This window comes from Pogona vitticeps, chromosome 5 (genome assembly GCF_051106095.1).
Source record: "Pogona vitticeps strain Pit_001003342236 chromosome 5, PviZW2.1, whole genome shotgun sequence".
Classification (NCBI taxonomy): Eukaryota; Metazoa; Chordata; class Lepidosauria; order Squamata; family Agamidae; genus Pogona; species Pogona vitticeps.
In genome coordinates, this window is record NC_135787.1 from 72003112 (window position 1) to 72030058 (window position 26947).

Genomic DNA, 26947 nt, shown 5'->3' on the forward strand with positions numbered 1-26947 from the left:
GGATTCCTCTTCAAAAGAGTCTGTCATCCTTTTTCTCTTCTGAGGTAGTTTTTGGAATATTGTTTCCACATTCTCTTTATTTAATCATGACCAGATAGTGTGCTTTTCTGTTGGTCCTTTAGCATTTCTAATGTAGGATTAAATTTGCCTTTGATTTCTTAGACCATGTAGAAGAAATCTCTTGTTCTCCTTTTTTTTAAAAAAACTGTTCTCTTCTGTTTCTTTGCACTGGAAATTGTAATATTTCTCTTTGTATTTGACAGTCACTGAAAAATCAAATTCAAGGTTCTAATCCTATTTCTATCACCTTTTAATTTTGCTTCTCATCTGTTCTTTTCAAATTTAAATGTTCTTACAATTTTGAATATCTTCCATCTAGATTTTTCTTTTTCTTTTACTAGAGGAATTGTCTTTTTGCATTCATCCCTAATGATATATCTGGTTTCATTCCAAAGTTGTTCTGATTTGTGGTCAATTGAGTTTAGTAATGAAAATGTGGACTTTAAATTAATCAGGAAAGTTTTTTAAATTTATATTTTAACACTGTAATTCTTTTATTGTTCTTTATCAGCTTTACTCTAATATTTGATATAAACAGTTCATGATCAATACCACAATCCACTCCTGGTCTTGTTTTGGCAGAATACAGCTTCTCCTTGTCCTGATTCCATTTATATGACCCATTTGATTTGTATACTGAGCATCTGGTGATGTTCCCATATACAGTTGTCTGTTAATTTGTTTGAAGCATTGTGAGAAGGAAAATACAAAGGAGGAGAAGAGTAAGAGTGAACCACCGCTCAAGCATCTGTAAAGGAGGAGAAAGATAGAGAGATTAGAGAAGTCGCAAGAAAGATGAAAGGGTTAAAGGTGGGAATGGAGGAGGAGAGGCCAGTGAAAGGAGTAAAAAAGGAGGTGGATGTTTTCCTTACATCAGAGGGGGAAGAAGGCTCAGGGGAAACAAGTAAGGTGTTTGTGATAGAGGAGGAAAGGATAGAAGGGGAAAGTGAGCCCCATGTATTCAAAGTCCCACATAAGGGGATAGGGACAGAGAACTGTGATGCGAGAGAAACGGAGAAGAAGTCGAGGAAGGGAAACCAATAATTGAAGGACTGTCACCATAAGAATGGGCAGTCTTGGTGTACCCATGAGGTTGAGGTCCCCGGAAGAGGGTAACTCATCTGGGACCAGTCCAAACCAATGAGGAACCCCACCAGGGAAAGTGGTCACGTCATCCTTGATGTGGGACAATCTTTGCAGTAATGAGTGGATGTTTGAGAAAGCTAACAGATCAAGACTGTTTCGGTCAGTCGTTTCGGTAAAGAGAGACAGTTATGAGAATACCTTACCTTTGTTATGGGCAGACTTGCTGGTTGATAAAGAATCTATGGAACCTATAGAAGTTGTGATTGAAAACACAGTTGATGTTGTTAATAAAAGTTTATTCAAAGAAACTCTTCTCCTGTCATTTCCCACCAAAACCAAGGAACTGTCAGAATTTGACAAACAACCCAGTCACAGGCATATGTTTACAATAAACAGATTGTTAGCTTCACAGAAATCTAAGAGCTATTCTGCTGCTTTGTTTCTGTTCCCTAGACCAGTGGTCCCCAACCTTGGGCCTCCAGATGTTCTTGGACTACAACTCCCAGAAGCCTTCACCACCACCACAGCTGGCCAAGATTTCTGGGAGTTGAAGTCCGAGAACATCTGGAGGCCCAAGGTTGGGGACCAATGCCCTAGACGAAATTTCCAACAGCATTTGATTCTGTTTTCTTTCCTACTTTTGTGTTCCAGTTACCTATAATTATAAGCAGATCTTTTTACTGTGTGGTCAATTTCCTACTGGATGCTTGCATAAAAGGTTGCAGTGTCATCTTCCTCAGCATCTATAGTTGGATCATAGACTTGAGCTAATCAACATTACCATTGGAACTAGAGTGGATTCATTTTATTAGTCTGGTGTCTCAGCTGTAACCGTTCCGCTTTGAGTGACCCTGCTAGGAGTCCAGGTTCATGATGGAGTCCAGCCTCTTCATAGCATTGCTCTCAGCTTCACTGACTTAAACCCCTTCACTAGATTAAGGTGTGCATCCAAGAAAGGGAATTTATATACAATACAGAAATATTTTTAAATGTCATTTTTTTATACGAATGAGCATTCAGTAATTTTGGCAGTCTCCATGGAAGGATGTATTATGTTGTCTCTCTGAATATGCAGACTGACTTCCCTAAGTCTTCAGAGGCAAATAGTATCAATTAGGTTATAACTATCTTTTAGAAATATTAATTCAACGGGGTTTTCAAGATATACATCAGCAGTGACCCACTGATTTTATCAGAAATTCAGGAATTATCAGTATATGAGAATACAGTGATATTATTGTGCAGCAGAGCAGATCATCATTCTACGGGGGCAGATCAAACAAAAAATGACTACTATTCATAATTGTTGAAAAACAGCCATGCCAATTTCTTTCCATTTAGGTGAGAAGCGGTTAACTGATTAAATTAGAAGTCAGTTTATAGGATTTACCCTTGCTTGGTGTCACTTTGTGAATGGTAGTGAGTGCAAAAGTGCATCCTGTAAACCAAACTGACTGCTGCCATTGGAGTTGTCAACATTCAGGTTGCCCTTTGCTGTATAAAGCATCCTTTTTCCTATTGCAACATGGGCATGATATTGTGCAACAATACTGGGCCATTTTCTGGTGTTTGAATCATGGATATAGAAGCACAATAAATATTCCATATTCAGAAACTGGGGTCGTTGGTTTTTTGGGGGTGGGTGGGAAGAATTTATTATATGCTAGTCTTTCAAGGAGATTTCTATAGAGAGAGGGAAAGCTCAAAGGCAAAAGTGGGACAGAACTGCACTTCTGCGGAAATAAGTTTTCAAGAGTTCAATCCAGCTGTGTCCAGATTGCATAACAGATTGTTAAAGCAATGAAACAGTACTGCGGAAAGGCTATCTGACTAGGGTGTAATTTGGAAAGAGAAAAAACAAAAACTCTTGAACACAAAAAGCCTTTCAGTGTTTTGATATACTGTAGTAGTTTAAATTCAGAAATACCTTCTCAAAATTTCATATATTGCCTTTATGATTTTTTCAAAACACACACTTTTGAATTAAGGAGAGATTTGGAACAAAAAGAGATATTTTTTACCAGTGCTTCTCCTTTTGATCCCTTTCCTTGCTGTTTATAATGCAGATACACAATTTTAAATGTGTCTATCTCTGTCTTTTTATGTATCAGGTTTTAAAGAAATTTATTGCCTCTTTAGAATAGGTAATTTTAACAGGATTTTAACCATGCTGCATTCCGGTGTTTCCTATAAATAGGTGAATTCTCTCTGAAATAGTTTTTTTTTACTCATTGTGGTTCTTTTAGTATTCTAAGTATTTGGTTAAATGTACACATTTAGTGATGCCCTTCCCCAAAAGTGTTTCTATTCACTATTGCCAAATAAATATTTCTTATTTGCTTTTCCTTGTTTTCCATTTTCTTCAGTCCCTAAACTTTCAAGCTGATTTGAAATTGATATTGTTGGATATTAGTATGGATTTGATGAGCTTGCATGCTGCCTTCTGCAGTCTGTACATTTTGATTTTGCTCTGTCTTGTTCTTTTGCTTTTTCCTTTCCTGACTCTTTTAAATGTGTTTTAACAAAGTTTCTGCATATTTCTGCTTATTTATTATTCCTCCCCACTCTCTGGTACTCATCAGGACTGAAATGAATGTGAGGAATTTCAAGTCTGTCAGCCTTCCAGTTAAGTTGACAGGTGTTGGTGTTCAACAGAATTGTCTTAGGTATGAGAGTTCTGGGCACATTCTGAGAGACTGTGCCAGTAACAGTGGTGTATGTGCATGCACGTACATCATATGATGTCCTGTTACACATTATTAACTCCTTTCATTCACATGTACTATGTGCTTGAGATGTTATAAAAGATATTTCATTGAAATTTTATTATGAGAGAATTTTGCATGTATGCATAATGATTTGGTTTTTTAAAAAATTTATTTTAAAGAAAAAAACATGATGAATGAAAATTTCATTTACCAAATAACACTGTTTTCACACATATTATGTATATTTAATAATCAAAAAGATTGTAGACATTTTGGGGTTTTCTAATTTTAACTATCTATAAATCAAGAAGTAGAGAAAGGCTTTTTGTAGAAACAAAACCACTTCTCTGAGCCTCACTTTTACTGGACAGAGGAATATCTGAGCAAATCAGAGGACTGTCCTTCAAAAAAAATGTGTTTGTAATTGTATGATCCATCACTGAAACAGAAAAAAAATGGCAACTGAATTGGCCTCCTTAGCTGCATGCCATCATCTGATGGCAGTCACTGAGTGCTGAAACAACATATATGAACTCATACAGTTTAATTGCCCCACCGTTAAGCAGGCTGTTTCAGGAGTTATTTTTAAATAAATAATATTCATCTTAATAATAGAACCTGTTTTCTCTGTTAAGTATCATGAGTATGTCCCCATTCAAGTGTCCTAGATGGCCTCTGTTTTAATTTTCCATTTTCTTTAGTTGTAATTGTGTGCTCTTCACAGAAGGCAACGTTGTGGGTAATGGACCATAGGATTAAGGCTCTTGCACAAACAATAAAGTTCCTGTCATTAGATCCTGCTGGCTCACAATTTAATGACTCTCCATCACTTATCTATTTCATTTCATTTCATTTCTGTATTGCCCATCTGGCCAAGGGCCGCTCTGGGTAGTTTAAAGCAAAACACACAACAGCAAAATTAAAACAGCAATTTGACAAAACCAAAAAAGAAAATAATAAAGGACAAAAGCAGTCTAATCAAAGTTCAGTAAAATACAATTATATAAAAAAATTTAAATGGCAGAATTAGTCAAATTAAGGCTGTGTGGTTGGAGGCTACTGTGGGAATTGTAGGTAGAAGTGAATGCTACAGTACCATTGCAAGTTTCGGAGATGTGTTCTACTGTTAGTGTGCTGAAGTCACCAACACAGCATCAGTTGCTGCCAGCTGCACATCAGTTTTAATGCTACCAGACTTCTTCGACTCATTTTTCTGGCCAAAACAAAATGTGCTAGTGTCATCTCTAAATCTCTGTGGAGGAGAGTTGGTCCTGTGCTCCAAGAACTTCCTCCCATATGTGCTTCCTATTCTCACAGTGCAGGGTTACATGTTCGCTTGTTGCATCTTTTGTTTTTAGACTGCATGCCTTGGAAGTTAACATCTTGGAGGAATAAGGAAAAAAACATATTCTGTATACCTTATCTATGTTCTCTATTTACCAATTGGTTTCATGAGGACTGGAAATGAAGCACACTTTGGTGTGGAAAATACTGAGGATTTTTCTGTAGGGCACTCAGAAAATCTGAGTAGCAGTGGGGTGATCTGCAGCTGTACGAAAGGTTGTCTGAGCCTGAGACTTCATGCTTTGGATTTTTCTTGGAAGATGCAAAAGAGGAAGAGATGACTGCCAAGCATCATTTTGAAGCAGTGGTATAGAAAGAGAAAATTCACAAGTCTCCTCCATTTTACTTTGTTCTTTCCTTCACTCCATCTAATCAACCTAATTAAAACAAAGCTGTGAATTAAGTATCAGTTCCTTCCTTTCTAGTACAGTACATATTCCAAGCTGTATTTTTGTTTGCCTGTAAAAGCTTCAGAGACATCTTAAAATGTGAGGGAGGAATTCCATTTTTGCCTTTCAGTAGAGTTGACCAAAATTGAGGGAAAGAAGATTGATAAATATATTTACTCACTGTGAAACATTTCTCCTTTTTGATTAAGGATGTGTGCTTAGGCAAGCAATCTGAATAAAAGCAATAGTTTTTATAGTGCAGCATCCTCTATGTTATCAGTTCTTAACCTTTTCTTTACCATAGACTCCCTTTAAATATATTTTGCTGCTGCAGAGCACTTAGACTCAACTCAAGATTTAAAACCCTAAAGTGCATCAAATATTTACTTAAATTTCTCATAAAAGGTCTCATCTCTATAACGGTAACACTTTTAAAGATGATTGTAAGAAACTTCATTTTCTTTTGAACATGATGCACCCTCATTGACAGCATCAGTTCTTTTATGTTTCAGATTCAGCCAGTAATCTGTTTTGAGGCTCAGCTAGAATGTATTGTTATGAAATTCATTCTGATAATATCGAAAACTCACTTTACCCAACAATAGCCAAATGGTTTTATTAGCAGAAATTATAGAAAAAAACATGATTACAAAGTCCATCCAAACACTCACTCACACTGACAATGACAATGACTGACTCTCTCTTCCCACAGCTTCTCACTGTCTGTACAGTATCCAAAAAAACAGTTATGTGCTGTCTCTCAGCCACTCAGCGTCATTTCCTTGCATGTTCTCACTATGTGCCAAAAGTATGAAACAGTTATTTGCTATTAAACAGTTATTTTCATAATTGATTTTTACTTTGGTTTGTTTTCAATGGAGGCAGTAGCTTAGAAAAGATATGTTTTACAAAAACAAGCAAGGGAAGTTAAGATTTTGTTCTACATTTCCCTTTCGTCCTTGCTTTCTATTTTAACTGCAAAAGATTGTAACATTTCTTCAAACCTTTGCGGACTCCTGTGAGAACATTGTGCCCCCCTGGGACCACAGGTAAAGAACTTGTACTCTATGTCATCCGAAGTTTGGGGAATGCTTTCTGCCATTCTTCTGAATTCGCTTCATTATGCTTTGTATATACTTGCATGATTTCAAGCCAGTTTTACAGCACGAAGATACGTTTAAAGGCATACAAATAGCACCCATACTGTAGCTATGTTTGCCTGACTAGGAAATTGCTTGAAATTATATATACACCTCCTTTAAGTTCCACGATGGAAGAAAATCAGGATATAAACATAAGGATATACAAAATTGTAAATGTATGTATAGGTGTGTCTGTATCTATTTTGGTTCGTTTGTTCGTTCGTTTAGTCATTTAGTCGTGTCCGACTCTTTGTGACCCCATGGACCAGAGCATGCCAGGCCCTCCTATCTTCCACTGCCTCCCAGAGTTGGGTCAGATTCATGTTGGTTGCTTCAATGACACTGTCCAACCATCTCATCCTCTGTCGTCCCCTTCTCCTCTTGCCTTCACACTTTCCCAATATTAAGGTCTTTTCCAGGGAGTCCTCTCTTCTCATGAGATGGCCAAAGTATTGGAGCGTCATCTTCAGGATCTGTCCTTCCAGTGAGCACTCAGGGTTGATTTCCTTTAGAATTGATAGGTTTGTTCTTCTTGCAGTCCAGGGGACTCTCAAGAGCCTCCTCCAGCACCACAATTCAAAGGCATCAATTCTTCGGTGGTCAGCTTTCTTTATGGTCCAGCTCTCACTTCCATACATCACAACAGGAAAAACCATAGCTTTGACTATTCGGACTTTTGTTGGCAAGGTGATATCTCTGCTTTTAAAGATGCTGTCTAGGTTTGTCATCGCTTTCCTCCCAAGAAGCAGCCGTCTTTTAATTTCGTGGCTGCTGTCTCCATCTGCAGTGATTGTGGAGCCCAAGAAAGTAAAATCTGTCACTGCCTCCATATCTTCCCCTTCTATTTGCCAGGACATGATGGGGCCAGTGGCCATGATCTTAGTTTTTTTTGATGTTGAGTTTCAAGCCATTTTTTGCACTCTCCTCTTTCACCCTCATTACAAGGTTCTTTAGTTCCTCCTCACTTTCTGCCATCAGAGTGGTATCATCTGCATATCGGAGGTTGTTGATATTTCTTCCGGCAATGTTAATTCCGGCTTGGGATTCCTCCAGTCCAGTCTTCCGCATGATGTATTCTGCATATAAATTAAATAAGCCGGGGGACAATATACAGCCTTGTCGTACTCCTTTCCCAATTTTGAACCAATCAGTTGTTCCATATCCAGTTCTAACTGTTGCTTCCTGTCCCACATATAGGTTTCTCAGGAGATGGATAAGGTGGTCAGGCACACCCATTTCTTTAAGGACTTGCCATAGTTTGCTGTGGTCCACACAGTCAAAGGCTTTCGCATAATCAATGAAGCAGAAGTAGATGTTTTTCTGGAACTCTCTGTCTTTCTCCATAATCCAGCGCATGTTAGCAATTTGGTCTCGAGTTCCTCTGCCCCTTCGGAATCCCGCTTGTACTTCTGGGAGTTCTCGGTCCACATATTGCTGAAGCCTACCTTGTAGGCTATTTTGGTAATTATACACAAAGAGGGTGGGGCAGAGATAGTTAGTACAGTATGTTCAATCATGGTGTATGCATCCCATAATATTTGTACCATCTGATCTGATTTCTACATAAGCCTTTATGAAATAAGTGATGGTCCATATTCCATGGTCATTGCAAGGATTATTATGGATGACCATGTATGGTTACAAATGTAGGCAGTTAAGTTTTAAAGATCTTCACTCTGCTATCTTTATGTATGGGGATTTTATGGATGTGACCTTTCAAAGATGGAGGCTCTGCATGCATCTAGGACCTCAGAACATTATTGCTCTATCTCAAATCAAACCTTAGATCTCATTGGTTCTCATTAGGTGCGTTTTATGGTTCTGGCTGGAATATTTATTTGTAATGTTTGTTTGTTTTACGTTAAGGGCGGGAAGCAAAATAATATGCTTAGTTGTGTTTCTTTTCTTTTTTCCGAATCAAACCATTGGAATGACTACATCTTTTTTATGAATATGAATTTTATGAATATGAATATGAATTCAGTGGGTTACATTTAGATTTCAAAGTAGAATGGAGTAAATTCTTAATCTGCACTGTTTTATGGCATTGTTCAACATTAGTTTTCCCAGTATGATTGTTGCAAATAAAACCTGGTTGCCTTATTTTATTCCCTTTCCACACATTTACTAAGTAATATTTTGAATTGTTGCTGTAGGAGGAGATGTATTTTATAGTCTAAAAGCTACTCATAGTCACGAGATCTAGTTAGAACCTAAACAAGTAGCAGTTTCAAAATCTAGACACTCCAAACTGTTAGTATATAATTTCAGGATGTCTAAAATATTTTGTTGCATTTTGCAGAGCATTTTCTAATAATTTCACATTTGGAGTAAAGAACTATAAAATTTGTAAAAATCAAATGCAACATAAAAATACAGTGTATTTCATTTGTAAAAACGACATTCTTGGCCTTTTAACTTTTTGCAAGAATTTTGGTAGTATAATTAGATCTTTGTTAAAAGTTGTTACTTTGCTATTTGCTGAACAAAGCTCATTGCTGTTTGTTGAATGACATTAACTGTAGGACCTCTTTGAACATATAATAAAAAGTCTGAAATACACACTTCCTCTCCCCCCCTCCCCTTTTCTTATGGCAGACAGTACTACCGAAGTCTTCACAAACATCTATGTGACCAGTTTTGGGCCAGTTTCGGACACAGATATGGTAAGTCTCCAGAACAAAATAATGTTTGATATGTTATTCATGGTATACTTTTATTTCAACTGCTCTGTTATCATCAATTACATAGGAGAGAGTAATTATTACTTCCATCATGCCAGAACTACCTGATGGAAACTTGAGTTCAGCAAGGTATGGAGAGTCACAAGTTCCCCAGCCCTACATAACTAGGTAGTCAAACTTTCAGCTGTGCTTTTTGGAACTTGGTAATTTTAGAGTTTCATGATAGAAAGTTGGTGTAAGCATATACTGTCTTATAATATCAAGGCATTTCTTAAGGAACCAGTATCCTGAATTGCAGTGGGCTTTGTAGTAATGCAACTCTGCCACCACCTTTAACAACTCAGAGAAAAAGAAGAGAGGGAAAGGCAGATTGTGAATGTGACCAACACATTACTTACCTTGATGACACTAGTTTACAACCAAAATGCTTCTGAAGTAAATGTAGTCAAACTTCAGTAATTCTGCATTGCTGAGAATGAAAATGAGGCTTAAAATTGTTGATTGGCACTAGTTTTCAAGATATGCTGTTGAGTCAGTATAAACGACCCTTGACTTGGGAATGGCAGAGGATAAGTGAGTTATAAAGGGAGGGGAATCTCAATTTAAACCAGAAATGACTAAAATACATATTTGACTGAGTTTGGACAGTACTTGCTTTTTAGGCAGAACAATTTAGCCTGCAACAACATCAATGGTGTGATGGCAGCCCTCAACGTTGTTCACAATCCAGATCAGTGGAGACTGTTCACTGATTCATCAAACACAAGTCTTAAAGCTGTTTTGATGCACAATGGCAATGTTTTGCCATCAACTCCAGTTGGTCATGCAGCCCATATGAAGGAAATATATGACAACATGAAACAACTTTTCAGGTGCATAAACTATGACCAACATCAGTGGCAGCTTTGTGGCAATGTGAAGGTTGTTGCTCTCTTGCTTCGTCTGCAGACTGGATACACAGGGTACCGTTGTTTTCTCTGCACATGAGACAGTTGTGCAAGAGATTCCCACTATATCAAGATAGATTGGCCACTGATAGTCATTGGAGCCTGGGAGAAAAAGTGTTGAGCATCCACCACTTGTTGAATCAAGGAAGATTTTGTTACCACCCTTACAGATCTTGTTGGGTCTGACGAAGAACTTCGTCAAGGCCATGGACAAAACACAAGCAGTTTTCAAGTACCTCCATGGAAAATTTCCAAGATTAAGTGAAGTTAAGGTAAAGGAATGTGTCATTTTTGTGAACTTCTTCAAGACGATGCATTTGACTATGCACTGCATGGCAAGGAAAAGGCGGCATGGAAAGCTTTCCAGTTAGTGGCAATACATTTTCTTGGAAACAATAAGCAGACAACTGCAGGATGTTGGTGGAAAAACTCCTCAAGGCATACAAAAACTTTGGTTGCAACATCTCATCAAAGATATGTATTTTTGCAGTCTCATCTGGATTTTTTTTTCTACCAAACTGTGGAGCAGTGAACGATGAGCATGGCGAGCAATTTCACCAGGACATTGCAACAATGGAGAAACACTATCAGGGCAAATGCAGCCCGCCCATGAATGCTTGCAGATTATTGTTGGACAGTGACAAAATATGCTCCATTTAATCAATACAAGAGATGTCAAATGTTGAGTAGACACTGAATAAGATTAAACTGTGTACATAATAGTTTTACCTTTTGTTTCATAATTCATTTTATTTATATAATCCTTTTGTTGATTTTTAAAGTGTTACATAAACAGGACAGGTGAAATATTATCATGTAAAGCAACCATAAACACATAAAAAGACCTAGGTTCACAATTTATGATTAAAAACTCTATCTATACAATATACACAGATGTAGAATGTAAAAACTTAAATATCTTGGAAACAGTAGCTAATCAGTTGTTTTAATTGTCATATTTGAATTCAGCACATTAAAATACATAATAAATAGACATTTTATCTCTAAAGCAGATGACTTCTAAAAAAATTGTAGACCAGTGTGATAAGCTGGAGCTCCCAAGGCATAGCCATGAACTCTGATAAATAACCATGCTCTGTTCTCTATAGCCAGTTGCGCATTGAGACCAGGAGCAGCTTCCCCCCCACCTTCTTGACCAATCTGTTTCTCAGCTGTTACTGTTGGGGCTGAAAATGAATATGGGAGGGGAGCAAAGGGGCTGCCTTTGGAAATTAAGATGTGAAGTAAGGCAAAATGTATATTGCTTGTCTTTCCAACTAATTCCATGAGAAGCTGTCAAGTCTCATCCTAGCATTCTCCCAGGCAATACTGGAGTAGCTGCAGCAAGGGGAAAGAGGAAAATAGGTGACAGGAAGAAATGGGTGAGAAAGATAGAAAGAAAGCCAACACCTGTTAGAGTTGGGGGATCCAGCATGCATCACGGGAGAGGTGAGCTAGAAAGGTGGTCTGAAGATCAAATATATATGCATGGAATGGAAAATACTTTGTGTGTTTTGAAATTTACCAGTTATTGTATTTTAACTCAAGCTTTCAGTTTGCATGAAAATAGGGATCAGATTGTGAGCATAGTGGCAATCAATTTCAATAAGGGATGAAATTCAATATCCATCATTATGTGCAGGCAGTAAATATGCAAATGAGCTCCAGAGGAAGGGTGAGTGGGACTTTGGAGAACTAGACTACAGCAGAGTTGGCTAATTTTTGCATTTTGAGGCACAACTTTCGAAATAACAGGCCTTAGTCTAAGGTCCAGAATACAGCAATTTTCTGTAACAGTGAAGATAATATTAGCTCTTTTTAGGCAGTATTTTTTATATTTTTGCAGTGGGGTTAGGTTTACTTGTTACAAGTTTTTAATAGTTTATAAATATTGTAAGTGGCCTTGAGTACCACTTTCTGGTGGAAACTTGGAATGAAACTTAAACAAACAGGGAACTGGTTGTTATAGATTTTTTGGGCTGTTTGGCCGTGTTCTGGAGGTTTTTCGTCCTGACGTTTCGCCACTCTCTGTGGCCGGCATCTTCAGAGGACAGGAGTCAGAACTCTGTCTCTGCTGAAAAACCTACAATAACCGTCAGATCCCAGCCACGAAAAACCTTCGAGGATACAAAGAGGGAAATGCTTCTTTTACTGCCAATCTCCCTATGTTGATGGGGAAGGTTTGCAAAGCAAGTGTAACCAGATTCAGTCAATTACTGATGTCCATAAGACTGGGAATCTAATTAACTCAGTGTCCAGTCATGTGGAGTTCTGTAATCATATTCATTTGAACAAGATTGCTATTCCTTTTCAGACTTACCCTGTCAAGCATGAGGAAAACAGGAGTGGAGTGAGTGCGACATAAGATACCCTATAGAGCTAAGCATTTTTTTCTAAGCATACAGAGAGAGCCTACCATGAATGTGTATCCATAGCTGTCTCTTCATGCATAGAAAAAATGCACAGGTCTATAGGATAGCTTATACAGGCATCCAACATATGTGCTTGGCTACATCAGATCACTGACTAAGGGGATCAAGAGAGACAAATGCATTTCCTGAAATATTTCCTTAAGGCATGATTAACAATGTTCCTTTGCCTTTCCAGCAAGTACATGATATTTTAATGCAATGATACAGTACCGTGTTTCCCTGAAAATAAGACAGCCTTATATTAAGTTTTGCTCCAAAAATGCGTTAGGACTTATTTTCAGGGGATGTTTTTTTTTTCATGAACAACAATCTACATTTCCAGTCATGTCATCTGGTTGCTGCACAATGGTGGAGGGCAGGGTTTCACTTAACGGGGGCTTATTTTTGGGGTAGGGCTTATATTGTGACCATCCTGAAAAATCATGCTAGGGCTTATTTTCAAGTTAGTTCTTGTTTTTGGGGAAACAGGGTATGAGCAACACACAAAGCATGTCACTGGTTTCTTTCCTTCCAAGGGAATTGAGCAATGATTTCTGTATCATCAAGGGACAAAAATCTATCCAGGATGGGATATGAATCCAAGATACCAAACTAAAATAGATTTGTTTTCAGTAGTAATTACACTTTCAACCTTGGAGAGCAAAACTCAAGTCTGACCCAGTGTCAGATTCACAGAATCCAATTACAGCAGCATGGTTTGTCAGGCACAGCTGAAGACTGAAGACCCTGCAGGCAGCTCAAGACTTGCTTTTTAAGTAATCTGCAACCTGGCAGTATGAAAAGGTTACCATCCCAGAGTTCCTGAGATTTTGGAGCCGGTTATAAGTCTCTTCTCGTGGTGATCACATACAAGCTAAAATTAATATGCTGCTGGGTCAGAGAATGACTTGAACATTCTAACAGAAGCATGAACAGCAAACAGTACACATAATGAACAGATGAATAAATAGGGTATTACTGGCAAGGAAAAAAAATATTTTAACATTTTATCTAACATCTCTTTTCTTGGGAGTCTTCTACATAAGGCCAGACCTTTGCTTGGTCAATCGAAGACTGAGTTACAGCTAAGGTACTTTTCTAGGAAGGAGTAATAGGTTTAAAAGGAAGAAAATGAAAAGACAGGTAGCATGGCCAGTTTGTTTGACCTAGGAATAGACCCAGTGATTTGTTGACCAGAAAGCAAGCTTCGTAACATAATAAAAAATGGGCTTTTCCATCAGTAAATCCACACTTTTACTAATACAGTAGAACCCCCATATCCACCGAGGATTGGTTCAAAGCCTCCTGTGGATACTGAAAACCATGGATAATAGTGAATGTGAGAGAGTGAGAGCAAGCGAGTGTGTGTGTTTGAGAGAGAATGGTAAAAAAAGAGAAAAAATTCATATGCATTACCAGGATTGGCCACTAAAGGACAACAGAGACAATGCTATGTATTCTTCACTAACAAGTGTTCATAGCACAGTCTTTGGCTCCCTCTATTGGCTGGTTCTGGTGATACATTTGAAAATGTTTTTTTAAATTTTTTTTATTTTAATATTTTTAATATTTTTAGACCATGGATAGGTGAATCAGTGGATACTGATAAGGAGCCCTGGTGTATTTTGTAGAGCACTTGAACTTGTTATTTCAGATGCACAATGTAAAACTGATGTGATTATGAAGACATTTGATCCTCATTTATAATTTTGACATAGATTTAAAATATTTCCAGTTTATCTGCTCATTGTTGTATCTGCAAGAGAGTACAAAGATACAGATAATGTGTGATACTCATCTCCATTTACCATGTGCTTTCCTCATATTAATTTTTTCAGCTATATTACTGTTCTATGTTAAATTTTAATACATTATACTTATAATTATAGCCTAAATTGTTCGGCCTAAATTTAGTTGTTTGCTCCAAACTTACTGGATCTGTAATAGACAATTAATTGTGGAATGGTAAATCAGCATTGATGTAAATTCTACTGATTGAGTATCTGTCTTCTAGTTGGGACCAGCAACTGAATTTAGATTTTAGACACCTCAGAAATAGGTAAAACTAAATGGGAGAATTAATATTTCCATTGGCATGGATATTACACTAAAAATCTTGGAATCAAGGTATTATACAGTGGCTCCAGACCCATAAAATTATGGCTGATGAAAAATTTTATGTTATCTCCCTCTAAGAAACTAATGGTGAGCACCACTCCCTTTTTATAGCAACCATTTCATTTGGCATTCACTGATGCTGTATAATCTGCCTCCAGTCTCTTAATCATGCTACCTTCTGTATTTGTGCTTTTACTCAAATTGATAATTTAGAATGAAAATTATAGAATTAAAAAGTCCAATCCACCTGCCATCTGGATAGGATTAGTTTTTGAAAGAAAGAATGTGATCTTGGAATGTGTTTTCTTGTAGGAAAAATATTGAAGGTCCTACTCACTGTTTGTAGGGGATCAGATGCATGAATAACAACTTGCAGTAGGCAGGACTTCAGTTTTTGTTTTGTTATTCTGATTTTTCTCTTGTTTTTAATAAAAGAAAAATTTAAATGGCAGCTCCCTCTCCTTTATGAGTAGATACAGTGGTGCCACACATGACAGTGATAATCCGTTCCATAGAAATCACTGTTTAGCAAAAACATCGTCTTGCGAAAACCATTTCCCATTGGAATGCATTGAAACCCATTTAATGCATTCCAGTGAGGAAAAATCATTGTTGTTTTGCGAAGATCGCCCATAGGGAAGCCATTTTGTCAAGTGCTGATCAGCTGCTAAAATGGCTGCCCTGTGAAGCGCCGATCAGTGGCAAAATCATCTTGTGAAAATCGGTTTGCAAGGCAGAGACCCAAACATCGTCCACTGAAAATCGCCCATTGGAATGACTGTTTTGCGAATCACTATAGCGATCGCAAAACCTCATCGTCATGCAGATGCGTCGTTTTGCGAGGTTGTTGTCTAGCGAGGTGCCACTGTAGTGTTTTCTTAGACATATGTCAGGTTAGAGAGTCTCTAATGCCTAAATATTTCCCTAAGAGCACTACAGAACTTTATAGACCTCTCACAGCTGGCATTTACTCCAGTTAAGGGTTAGTTCCAGAATGAAACCAGACAACTTTTTCCATTTATGTCAAAGTTTATATGGCTATCAAGGTCTAAGTCTTTTCATTGTTGCATTAATTCCAGGCAACATCAACTTTTCTAATTCTATAAGTTTTATTTATCTCTGTCTTCCATATGTAAGAAAATGCTTCAAACAAAATGTTTTACAGCTGTGAAAAAATTGTAGGTGCAAACACTTAAAAGAAAAATCCATCCAGGCAACTTGTGAAAAGCTGCAGGTGCCATTGCCATCCAAAATTCTTACAAATATGAGAAATTGCAAACAAAAGTACATTCATGATTGATTGGTCTTTATTACAGTCAGTGACCAGCAGTGTATTCAAATATTACTATAACATGAAAATACAATTAAAAATATACAACCTATTGAAATATGACTAATTTTTATAGAAACTCCATAGTTTCACACGGCTGAGGAGATCAGTAAATCAGTTCAGCAAACTTTGTACCACCTCCAGTCTCATCATCCTAAGTAGTGTGGCATATAAAGTGTAAGGTGGCCAATACACACCACTACTAAACATTTGGTAGTGCTTTAATCCATGCAAGGAGGGAACAGAGGACAATTTTCACTCGAAGTGAAAGCGGTCCTAAACAAATTGCATGTTATGGGCTTCTATCCACAAGCAATATTGAGCATGAAATGGGATGAAGCAAAATCAGCCCTTAAACAAAGAATAATGGACATGGAAAGACAGGTAGATCTTGGTAGATGCCCCAACTTTAGAGCGATAGACACGCACAAATATTGCTTGCTCCCCATGGCCTATTTATCACAGCTTGAGACATGTAAGTTTAGGAAAGCCTTTACTCTGGCTAGATGTGAGGCTTTTCCCTCAGTGGTCTTAGAAGGCAGATTTAGGAAGATCCCAAGGGAACAGAGACTCTGCCCTTGTGGATCTGGTGAGATAGAATCTATTGAGCATATGATGTTCAGATGTAACAGGCATAACGAGATTCGAGGAAAATATATTACACCTCTCTTAAAAGACATGACAAGCCAGTCAGACTTGGACTACTGTAACCAATTGTTAATTGATCGAAATTGGATTACTACAGAACTGGTAGCGAAATTTTGGGCGGCATGCCATAATAGCCAGAATAGATAGCCAAACTTAGACATTGGTCTTACATTGTTATATTTGTAGTTTTATTGTTTTTGCTTATTTGATTTGGCTTTTTGCAGTATATGTCAGTACTTGAAGCTCTGCATTTAATTTTGTTTTACGTATATGGCCTGATGCTTTAATAATAAAAGGTGTCATCCCCTCAAAGCAAGGAGATTCAGGCATTCTCTTCTTGTACATTGACTTCCATCTCAAGAAAAAAAAATACTACACTATAGTCCACTAGCCACCTGCCCCCTACACAACAAACACATCAGTGGTGTGAAGGAGTTATGAAGCACAGACTTTGGTAATTTCAATATTTACAAAACAGTCAATGTGCAGCATAGCCCTGAGCACAAATTACATAATATGTTTTAATCCAGTCTAATGTATCTATATTAGAGGTAAGGATGTCTTTTTGTGTCTAAAGAATGTTTTCCTAAGTAAGCAGAGTTCTCTTTAGAGTAGTGGTCCCCAACCTTTTTAACGCCAGGAACCGGTTTAGTTGAAGACCATTCACCCAAGGACCAGGGGTGGGTGGCGTGTGTGCGTAGGGGTGTGTGTGTCAGGGCGTTCGTGCATGCGGCATGCATCTGTGCGTGCGGGAGCATGTGTGCGTCTGTGCATGCGGAAGGGGGCATTCATGCGGGTGTGCATCTGTGCAGGGGGTGTGCATTGGGGTGGGGGGTGGTGTGTTTGTGTATCCATTTGTGTGTGCAGGGGGTGGAATCCACGTGCATATGCACATATGTGTGTTCCTTCTACGCTCAAAGTCTGTCTCCACAGCCTGGTCGTTCAAAGGCCACAGACCGGTACTGTTCCACAGCCTGGGGGTTGAGGACCCCTGCTTTAGAGAACTGAAAATTAGAACTCACCTCTTGCATTCACCTGAGATGGAAGTTAAAATTCAAGAATGGGGCATTAGTATGTTTATGTTTTCATCTTAGGAAATTGATCTGTGTTTTCAGTTGTCTTACTTTTGGGGTATAGACTCCACCATAATTTTTTGCTTTGAACAAAAGGTGTTTTTCCTCCCTCATTTGGGAATGTGTTTCTTTTTATCATAGCTGTGCATTAACTATTGCAGAGTAAACACAAATGGCCAAACTATCTATGTCACATTTCATACGGCTCTATGCCACTGCTTATTGCTGAGCCTGTAGCAGAATAAAGCTTAAGGGGAGGTGCCTTGGTAACAGTTAGAAAAGCTCTTCAATAACATTAATAGATACAGTGGGGTCTCTACTTAAGAACGTCCCTACTTAAGAACAATCCAACTTAAGAACAGCTCCATTTGCTAAATTTTGCTTCTACTTGAGAACAGAAATCCAAGATAAGAACAGGAAAAAAAAAACCTTTCCTGCTCTTTTTTTAACCTTAGGTCATCTTAGGTTAAAAAAAATTCTCCCCCTAGTGGTAGAGTACGTATTAACCAGCTTTGCATTAGTTCCTATGGGAACTAATGCTTCAATGTACGAACGCACCTCTACATAACAAAAAAACAGCCAGAACAGATTAATTGGTTTTCAGTCCATTCCTATGGGAAATTTTGCTTCAACTTAAGAACGTTTCAACTTAAGAACACCATTCCAAAATGGATTAAGTTCTTAAGTAGAAGTTCCACTGTAGTTTCTATGGACGGAAAAGAGCAGATATGGATTAAATGGTTTTCAATGCATTCCTATGGGAAATGCAGATTCAACATAAGAACTTTTCAACTTGAGAACCACCTTCCAATACGGATTAAGTTCTTAAGTAGAGACCCCACTGTATATTTAATATTAGTGTAATGAGTTCTTTTTCATGACAAAATTATGCCTATGTTTGTGTTCATGATGATTTGCCATTCAGATTTGTCCAGGATATATTATTAGTTTCTTGTTTTACCCCCCAGTTTCTGCTGAACAGCATATATGGAATTAAATAAGGCAACTGGATATCTAAGAACATACTTGAAGTTTAAATTCTGAAGAATTATTAAATACAATCAGACTGTTTAGGTAGCTACATGTTCTCATATGACACAAAGCATCGCACAGTTCACTGTATTGGATACATTATTTTATTCACTGGGAATTTAATTTGTCATTAGAGTAAATGGAAGTGTGAAGTACTTTTTACAAATCTAGAGGGATAGGTGGAAAATTCACTTGACAGCATTTGACACCTGCTTTGCATGGGTGTAAATGAAAACACAAGACACAAAGTAATGGATAATGGTCTTGTATTTAGTATTTACAAAAATAATAGCTCCCTAGAGAACCCTTATGGAAATGAAAAACTCTTTCGGAATGACAGCCACAACCATTAGGTGTAGGTCTGTTTGCAGAGAAGTGATTAGTTGTATAAAAGTAGTTAAGTGTTTAGTGGTGCCAAGGCTGATAGCAATGGCCACACAAAACCTGCTTTTTAAAAAAATGTGTAGTTTGGCACCGTTATTCAGTAGCAGACTTCTAAATACAGAGGCAAATGTGAAATTATAATATCCCATACTTTTAACAGAATAGAATTATGGAAGGAATATTTCTTCTATTTCTGTTTCATTTTTTAAAATAGAAAAAGAACTTATATATTTATCTGATTTCTCTGTCTTCTCTGTTATAAATCCAGAATAATTTCCTTGGCTTTCTGTCTACCCATTTCCCATTATCACCAAATATTACTAATTTTGTTGTGTGCAATGCTCATTTGAATCCTCACTCACACAGCTTCAATGGTGACCCTGAGTAACTCACTCTCTGTTAGCAAACCCACCTCATTCTCTGTGCATGCAGGTATACTCAATTTGAAGAAGGCATGGTGTGAACAACATAAAATAGAAAAGGAAATCCTAGTAAGCAAATGTTAAATTGGTTGTAAAACATGCAATATCATTTTCCTTGTTTCAGTATCTACAGGTGTTATTTCTTCTGAACAAAAGAAATATGACAGATTGCAACTTGCTTATTGTATATGTATAATACCAATGAGAAATAACACCATCCCTATTTAACCCCACCCCTTCATCTTTGTTGGCCCACCCCTGGTACTGTAAAATGTAGCAACGTGATAGAAGAAAACAGGATCTGGCATATACTGTATATTCACAGATAACACACTTTTACCCACATACCTAGTCCATATATATGTATATCTTCCGCTCCCAATTTGAAGAGACCCTTGTTCAGCAGGTTGAGGCAAAGAGGCAGTCCCAAAACCAGCAAAATCAGGGAGCTGGACAAGGGACAAATTGTATTTGTCTTCAGTGTAGAAGGGATTGTCACTCTCAAATTGGCCTTCTCAGCCACACCAGATGCTGTTCCAAGACCTCTATTCAGAGCATGTTACCTTAGTCTCTCGAGACTGAAGGATGCCTACTATCACACATATTCATATATTGTGCATGAGAAGCAGTAAAGCATTACACAGAAAGAGTTGACAAAATGGAGAGTTCCTCTTCCTTCAGTGCAAAGTGTGCAGGAGGTATGTTGCTGAAGAGGTAACTTTCTTTTGGATTACTGTATAATGTTAGTGGTATGCAGCAATGACTGAGGGTGTGCTATAAATTCTCTGACAATAAATGGAGCATAGTGCTGTAAGTGGAGCTATAACCAATCTTGTTACTTGGTTGGGCTCTTCCACTTTTAGTTTTTATCCAAGCAACTTCCTCTCTAATGTCACATTACTATCTTTCTTTCTGAAAATCATCTCTGCTTAGTACAAAGCAGACTGATTTTTTTCAGTTAACACCATGTTTACAGGTTATTGGTTCAGGAAAAACTACAAAAAAATTCATAACTGTGAGCCATAATAAAAAGAAGAATCTTACCAAGTATTCATAAGAGGAGAATGATAAGCAGGTGGATATTAAATCTGCAAAATTGAATAATGGGGATTATCCCTTTGGAAGTTTAAGGTAAAAATGGTGGCATGCAAAGATGACCAGCGGAGTCTTTTAATCAGAGGCAGAATAGATGTCAATCCAGTAGGTTGGAGCCATCAACATACGTTGCTAGAAAATTATCCATTCATCTACATGAGGAACTTGGTTCAAAACATGTCAATTCTAGAAACTGCATGAATGCTGAATTCAAAACAGTAAATTTATGCCAGCTGTGTGGATAAAATACGACTCTGCAGAGGTCAAGAGAGGTGTCCAAACATATGAGAGCTTGCTATGTTGGAGATTGTGAAACAGGTTTACAGGGTGAGAGGAGAGGAATGAATATTATAGCAGACTCCCAGTGTCATATATGCCCTCATTAATCTTCCCAGGACCAAGCCAGATATTAATGCTGGAATACATGAAAAGGAAAATTAATGCAGTGCACTCTGTAAGAAAGAAACCAGGGAGTGTTTTTGCTGCAAGACAGAAGGATGCCTGCAAAAGGATTCATCAGTTTGAGAAGCTAAGCAGCAAATACAGACAAGAGAAGTGTCAGAAACAGCCAAGGCCAAAGATGAATGCACAGATGAATTATGGAATGGTTGCATCAGAATCACTCAGAGCAGCAAATTGCAGGGGTGGCCCTTGACTAAAGAAAAAAAAAACATATGAGGCGCAACTAGGAGTTTTTCCACAGAAATATACTTAAATGCAAGAGATAGTGTTCTAATAAATGAAGCATAACCAGCAAAGAATTCTAAAGTTGGAGCACACCATCAAAGAGATCATTATGAAAGATAGAGGGAAGCCTTCTATTGGTAATGCATCACATTAGTAGTGGGAATAAATATGTAATTAAGGGGAAGGAGATCAGGGGACATGCAAACAGGAACCTTCACAAACTCATCTATTCAAGCTAGAAACATAGCTGTCTTGTTAGGATAAATCCATTCATTCCCTTGGGGCCCGCATGCTTAAAGCACAGAAGCCCAAAAGCCATAAAAGAGCTTGCAAAATAGAATTTGATAGAGGACATCACTATAGAATCATAGAATCATAGAAAAGTGAAGTTGGAAGGAGCCTATAAGGCCATCAAGTCCAACCCTCTGCTCAATGCAGGAATCTAAATCAAAGGATATCTGCCAGGTGGTAATTTAAATTTCACTCGAATGCCTCCAGTGTTGGAGAACTAACCAACTCCCGAGATGAATGATTCCACTGTAGTACTGCTCTAACAGTTCGGAGGTTCCACTATAGTACTGCTCTAACAGTTTGGAGGTTTTTCCTGATATTCAACCTAAATCTGGCTTCCTTTAACTTGAGCCCATTGTTGCGTGCACTCTGGGATGATTGAGAACAGATCTTGCCCCTCCTCTGTATGACAGACTTTCAGATATTTAAAAAGTGCTATCATATCATCCCCAGTCTTCTTTTCTCAAGGCTTAACATGCCTAATTCTTCCAGACTTTCCTGATAAGGCTTGGTTTCCAGCCCCCTGATCATCCTTGTTACCCTCCTCTGAACTTGTTCCAATTTGTTAGCATCCTTCTTGAAGTGTGGTGTCCAGAACTGGACACAATACTCAAGGTGGGGCCTAACCAGTGCTGAATGGGGGGGGATTAGCACCTTGCGGGATTTGGAAACTATACTTCTATTAATGCAGCCTTAAACAGCATATGCCTTTTTTGTAGCCACATCACACTGTTGGCTCATATTCAGGCTGTGATCTATGACAATTCCAAGATCCTTCTCACTCGTTTTTCTGAACCAGGTATCTCCCATCTTGTAACCGTGCAGTTGGTTACTTTTTATGAGGTGCAGTAATTTGCAGTTATCCCTGTTGAATTTCATTCTGTTGCTTTTGGCCCAGTGCTCCATCCTAGCAAGGTCATTTTGAATTTTGTTTCTGTCTTCTAGAGGTATTGGCTATTCCATCCAATTTGGTATCATCCGCAAACCTGACAAGCATTCCCTGCACTCCCTCATCTAAGACATTAATAAAAATATTGAAGAGCACCCAGGCCCAGGACTGATTCTTGGGCTACCCCACTTGTTACCTCCTCCCAGTTAGAGAAGGACCCACAAATCATCACCCTCTGAGTACAATTCTGTAGCCAATTGTGTATCCACTTGATACTTGGATCTATCCAGCCCACAACTAGTTAGCTTGCTAGTCAGATTATCATAGGGCACTTTTGTCAAAAGCTTTGCTGGAGTCAAGATGTACTAAGTCTACAGCATTCCCTCTGTCTATCAGGGAGGTGACCTGATTTAAAAAAGAGAGATCAAATCAGTTTGGAAGGATTTGTTCTTGGCAAATCCATGTTGGTGTTTAGTTATTACTGAATTGTTTTCTAGGTACTTGCACAATACAGCCTTAAATGATAAAGGTTTGTTTGTGGGGGGTGGGGATTTACACTGGTTTCGAGGCCTTGGGAGAAAAATGGAACACAGGGAGAATAAGCAAATGAAATAATGCTGCTTGTAATAATTTCAGGCAACACATAATGAAAAAATAAAATAAAGATGACTAAAACGTTATGGTACCATAAAGACTAACTACTATGTATATTTTAATGTTAGTTTTCAAGGACAAGTCCACTTCCTTAAACCATAAAAGCTCACATTTAAATATAGTGGTTAGTCTTTAAGGTGCCACAATGTTTTTGTCTTCTTTATTTTTTTTCCTGAAATGCTAGCACAGACTAACACAGCTTTCTCTTCCAAAACTACCTGTAATCATTTGCTGCATTAAGGATTTATGAAATATACCTGTGCTGAGTGTGGCACTGATTGATTTTTGTTATACCCTGATTATACATGCTTTTGTGGGAGACAATTTTAGGATGTTATACATATGAGGACAATGATATGTTCTGTCTGAATTGTACAATTTTTCTCCTCAATCATCAGTTGGGAGGGTAAATGAAGCAAAATAATACAAATAATACTTTAATGTGCATAATATGAGTTGTGCAATATGACTTTTACTACTGCTTTGTTGCATGGGCCTTGCAGGATAGGAAGCACTAGAAGGGTTGTGTTCTTTTTTAATCAAGCACTGGAGGGGTTATTTGTGTCCTTTTTAACAATCAGCTAACTGTGCTGAGCTTGCTGTAGTTTACATTGCTTCTGAAAAGACACTTTTTAAAATAGAATCAATGTCTGTAATTTTAAAAAAATTGTGAGAAACAAATAGCTTTCTTTGTCTTGTTCTCACCTGGAAGAGATGAATCTTGCAGGCTACAGCAGTTTATCACTACGGTATCTTGTCAAGTCAAGAAAACTTAAATCAAAGATAGATAAGGGTTTACTGATTGTGTATTCTTCACATCCCTACTTGTGCTATTCATTATTTACCTGTAGATATAATAGATGTGGATAATTATGTCCACAGATATGGATAACATTTTTTTTAGGGATAGTATATACTAAATGTGAGTATTCAACACCTAAATGAGCTTTTGCATAGATGCACTTAAAATTAGCTGAAGGGATGAAAACGGTAGTCAAAATGCTGTTGCTTAGCATAGCACAGTAGCATATGCCCATTGAGTCAATGGTGATTTGGTGTGTCACAGTTACAGTAGATCATTTGAATCAATAAAACTTATAGATGAGTGTCACGTTCCGCCAGTGTCCCCTGTTTGTTTTCCCTCAAACAACAGGTCCACCTTCGATGTGCTATTTTCTCCCTTTACACACTGCCACCAGTGGATCTTTTCCCACACTGTACCATATAAGTTTCTTAGACCCGGGCTGCCAAATATAACAGGTTTATTTATTGTTTGATTGGTGAATCACAGAAGAAAAGTCATAGATGTTCTTTTATTGTTCAATAATTAAACTTGGATAGGATTACACTTTTGCTTGTTTGTATTCATTCACATTACGCACTGTAACAATATCTTATGACTGTCTGTCTATTTTCTATTACTTTTATTTCTTATCTATTCTCTAACAAACACCAACTTTCCAATCTCTGTCTTAACACTTCAAAACCTCTTCTCTAACTCTCCTCAGTCTCCAACTGTTCTCTTGACTCCGCCCCTCCTGCCCTGCCATAGGCTCCTGCCCTAGAGCTCCATATGACGGACAGGCGTGACTTGGACATTCTGGCACAATGAGTTGACTCACTAATTCCCTATTGATTAATGAGTTTACTATGCTAAGCAACAAGATTTTGGCCTCATTTTGTTCAATTTAGTTCAGTGATTCCCAGTGTTGGGTCCCCAGATGTTCTTGGACTAAAACTTCCAGAAGCCTTCTCCACTAGCTGTGCTGGCCTGGATATCTCAGAGTTTTAGTCCATCTGGAGACCCAAGGTTGGGAACCACTGCCTCAGTTGCTAACATGATGAGACACTGTAACAAGGAATTTTAAAACCCTGTGGGACTCTCTGCCCTTAGTCAAGAGCAAGACAAAGAGCTCTACCTCCCTTTTCTCCCTCTAAAGCAGTGGTCCCCAACCTTGGGCCTCCAGATGTCCTTGGACTTCAACCCCAGAAATCCTGGCTAGCAGAAGTGGTGGTGAAGGCTTCTGGGAGGTGTAGTCCACAAACATCTGGAGGCCCAAGGTTGGGGACCCCTGCTCTAAAGTTATAAAATGTCTTCTGTGTCATTTCCCTTTAAGAAGTAAATCAAACATCCAGTGAGCAGAAAAGGACATCTTGGTTTTTCTAAAAGGTGCAAGCAACCATTAAGTGCTTCAAACTCTTCACTAAAGCAGCAATCATCCATGTTTGGAGGACTTTGCAAAATGGCACAAGTTCCATACTGTTGCTCAGAAATATGCAAACTTTTTCATAGAATGTGTGAAAAATCATTCCTCCTGTGTGAGAGATGTATACCCTTTTGCTCTATTAAGAGCATCTGATATTTCCTCACCCTCCTTGCTAGACAGGAGAAAGTTCTAGTTCCTGAACATTGTATGTGAGAACAAGAGAACTGAGAATGAAGCTAGAGATGTGTGAGTCTATCCAGCTTTCTCTTGTTGAGGTTCTCCGTCATCTACACTGGATTGCCTCGCACGTACAAAATATGGACATTTCCATATACTTGATGCATTTCCTATTCACGTTTTTCAAGATATGTGTGTTTTTGATGCATTTTTGAAATACAGTATATTTGTATATTTTCCCAAACTGACTAAAGTCTGTTTGTGCACATTTTTGCATGTTGCTGCTGTGGTTATTGTTGTGTGGATTGCATTCAAGCCCAGAAATATATGGCCACAAATTTACTTTGGATCCATTTTTAATCCCGGAAGATGAAAAGTGGGTAATCTCACATATCCATCTCTTCCTGAAATCTATGTTAAATGACATATACTTACATTTTGCTCCATGTTACACTTTTTTTGCCTCATGTCTGTATCAGGAGTTATTTAAGCCAGCAGACTGGAGTCCCAAAGAGATCCTCTTAAGAGATGGGCTACAGGTAACATTGCAGTGAACCACCATTTTCTTCAGGTGCTTTTGTCACCATCCAAGTTCATAGACTTAAGTTTTGCTTGCAAAGATAGGTCTAGAAAATTGCAGAGGTAAATCCAGGTTGTTTCTAGGTCATTTTAGCTTTTATTACCAGGACACTTTAGACTGCCCCCTTCCCATCAATATTTTTCAGACATTTTATGAGTATATATGTATATAGTTTTAAGATATCATGAAATTTCCACAGAATCAAACAGAGAAAAACATCTCTTTTCAGCCCAGCTTGACTTTTACTTGCTGGTTTAGAAGTTTATATAAGGGCATTCATAATAATGCTTTCAGTCTTAGGTGAAGGATGGAGAGATGATTTTCAACTTTATTATGTAGAATAATGGACTCTAACATAAGGAAGCTAAAGTATAAGAGTAAAGCAGATTGCACCTTTGGAGATTCAGCTGCCTTATGTACGCTCTTATGAGAAGTGTAAGCTTAGTGTTGTGATGAAAAGCCCTAAAGAATGAAAAGAGGCCGGTGATGTAAATTTATTATGACATTAGCCTGAGAGGAAAAGCTGTGTTCCCTTAAAAAAAAAAAACATTAAAACAAACTCCAACAAAACAGGAAAACAAAAGCATTA

General features: G+C 38.0%; 1 protein-coding gene and 1 long non-coding RNA gene across 8 annotated transcripts in view; one reads left to right on the forward strand and one right to left on the reverse strand.

The window, feature by feature from the left end:
* The window catches only part of GABRA2 (gamma-aminobutyric acid type A receptor subunit alpha2), a 121618-nt gene that overhangs the window by 39732 nt on the left and 54939 nt on the right, over positions 1 to 26947 (forward strand). For 3 of the 5 annotated variants that reach the window (XM_073001214.2, XM_020806385.3, XM_078394707.1), the window contains one exon: positions 9328 to 9395. In XM_073001214.2, coding sequence (XP_072857315.1) covers positions 9328 to 9395 — 68 coding nt within the window. Of the gene's footprint in view, positions 3813 to 9327; positions 9396 to 26947 lie in introns of all 5 variants that reach the window. The other 2 variants (XR_013545842.1, XM_078394706.1) reach the window with 1 other exon arrangement.
* LOC140707510 (uncharacterized) overlaps positions 1 to 26947 on the reverse strand; it is a 53480-nt gene that overhangs the window by 19108 nt on the left and 7425 nt on the right. For all 3 annotated transcript variants that reach the window (XR_013545845.1, XR_012087617.2, XR_013545844.1), the window contains exon 2: positions 1 to 26947. This exon is cut by the window's left edge and continues 19108 nt beyond it; it is cut by the window's right edge and continues 3461 nt beyond it. This is a non-coding gene — a long non-coding RNA (uncharacterized LOC140707510).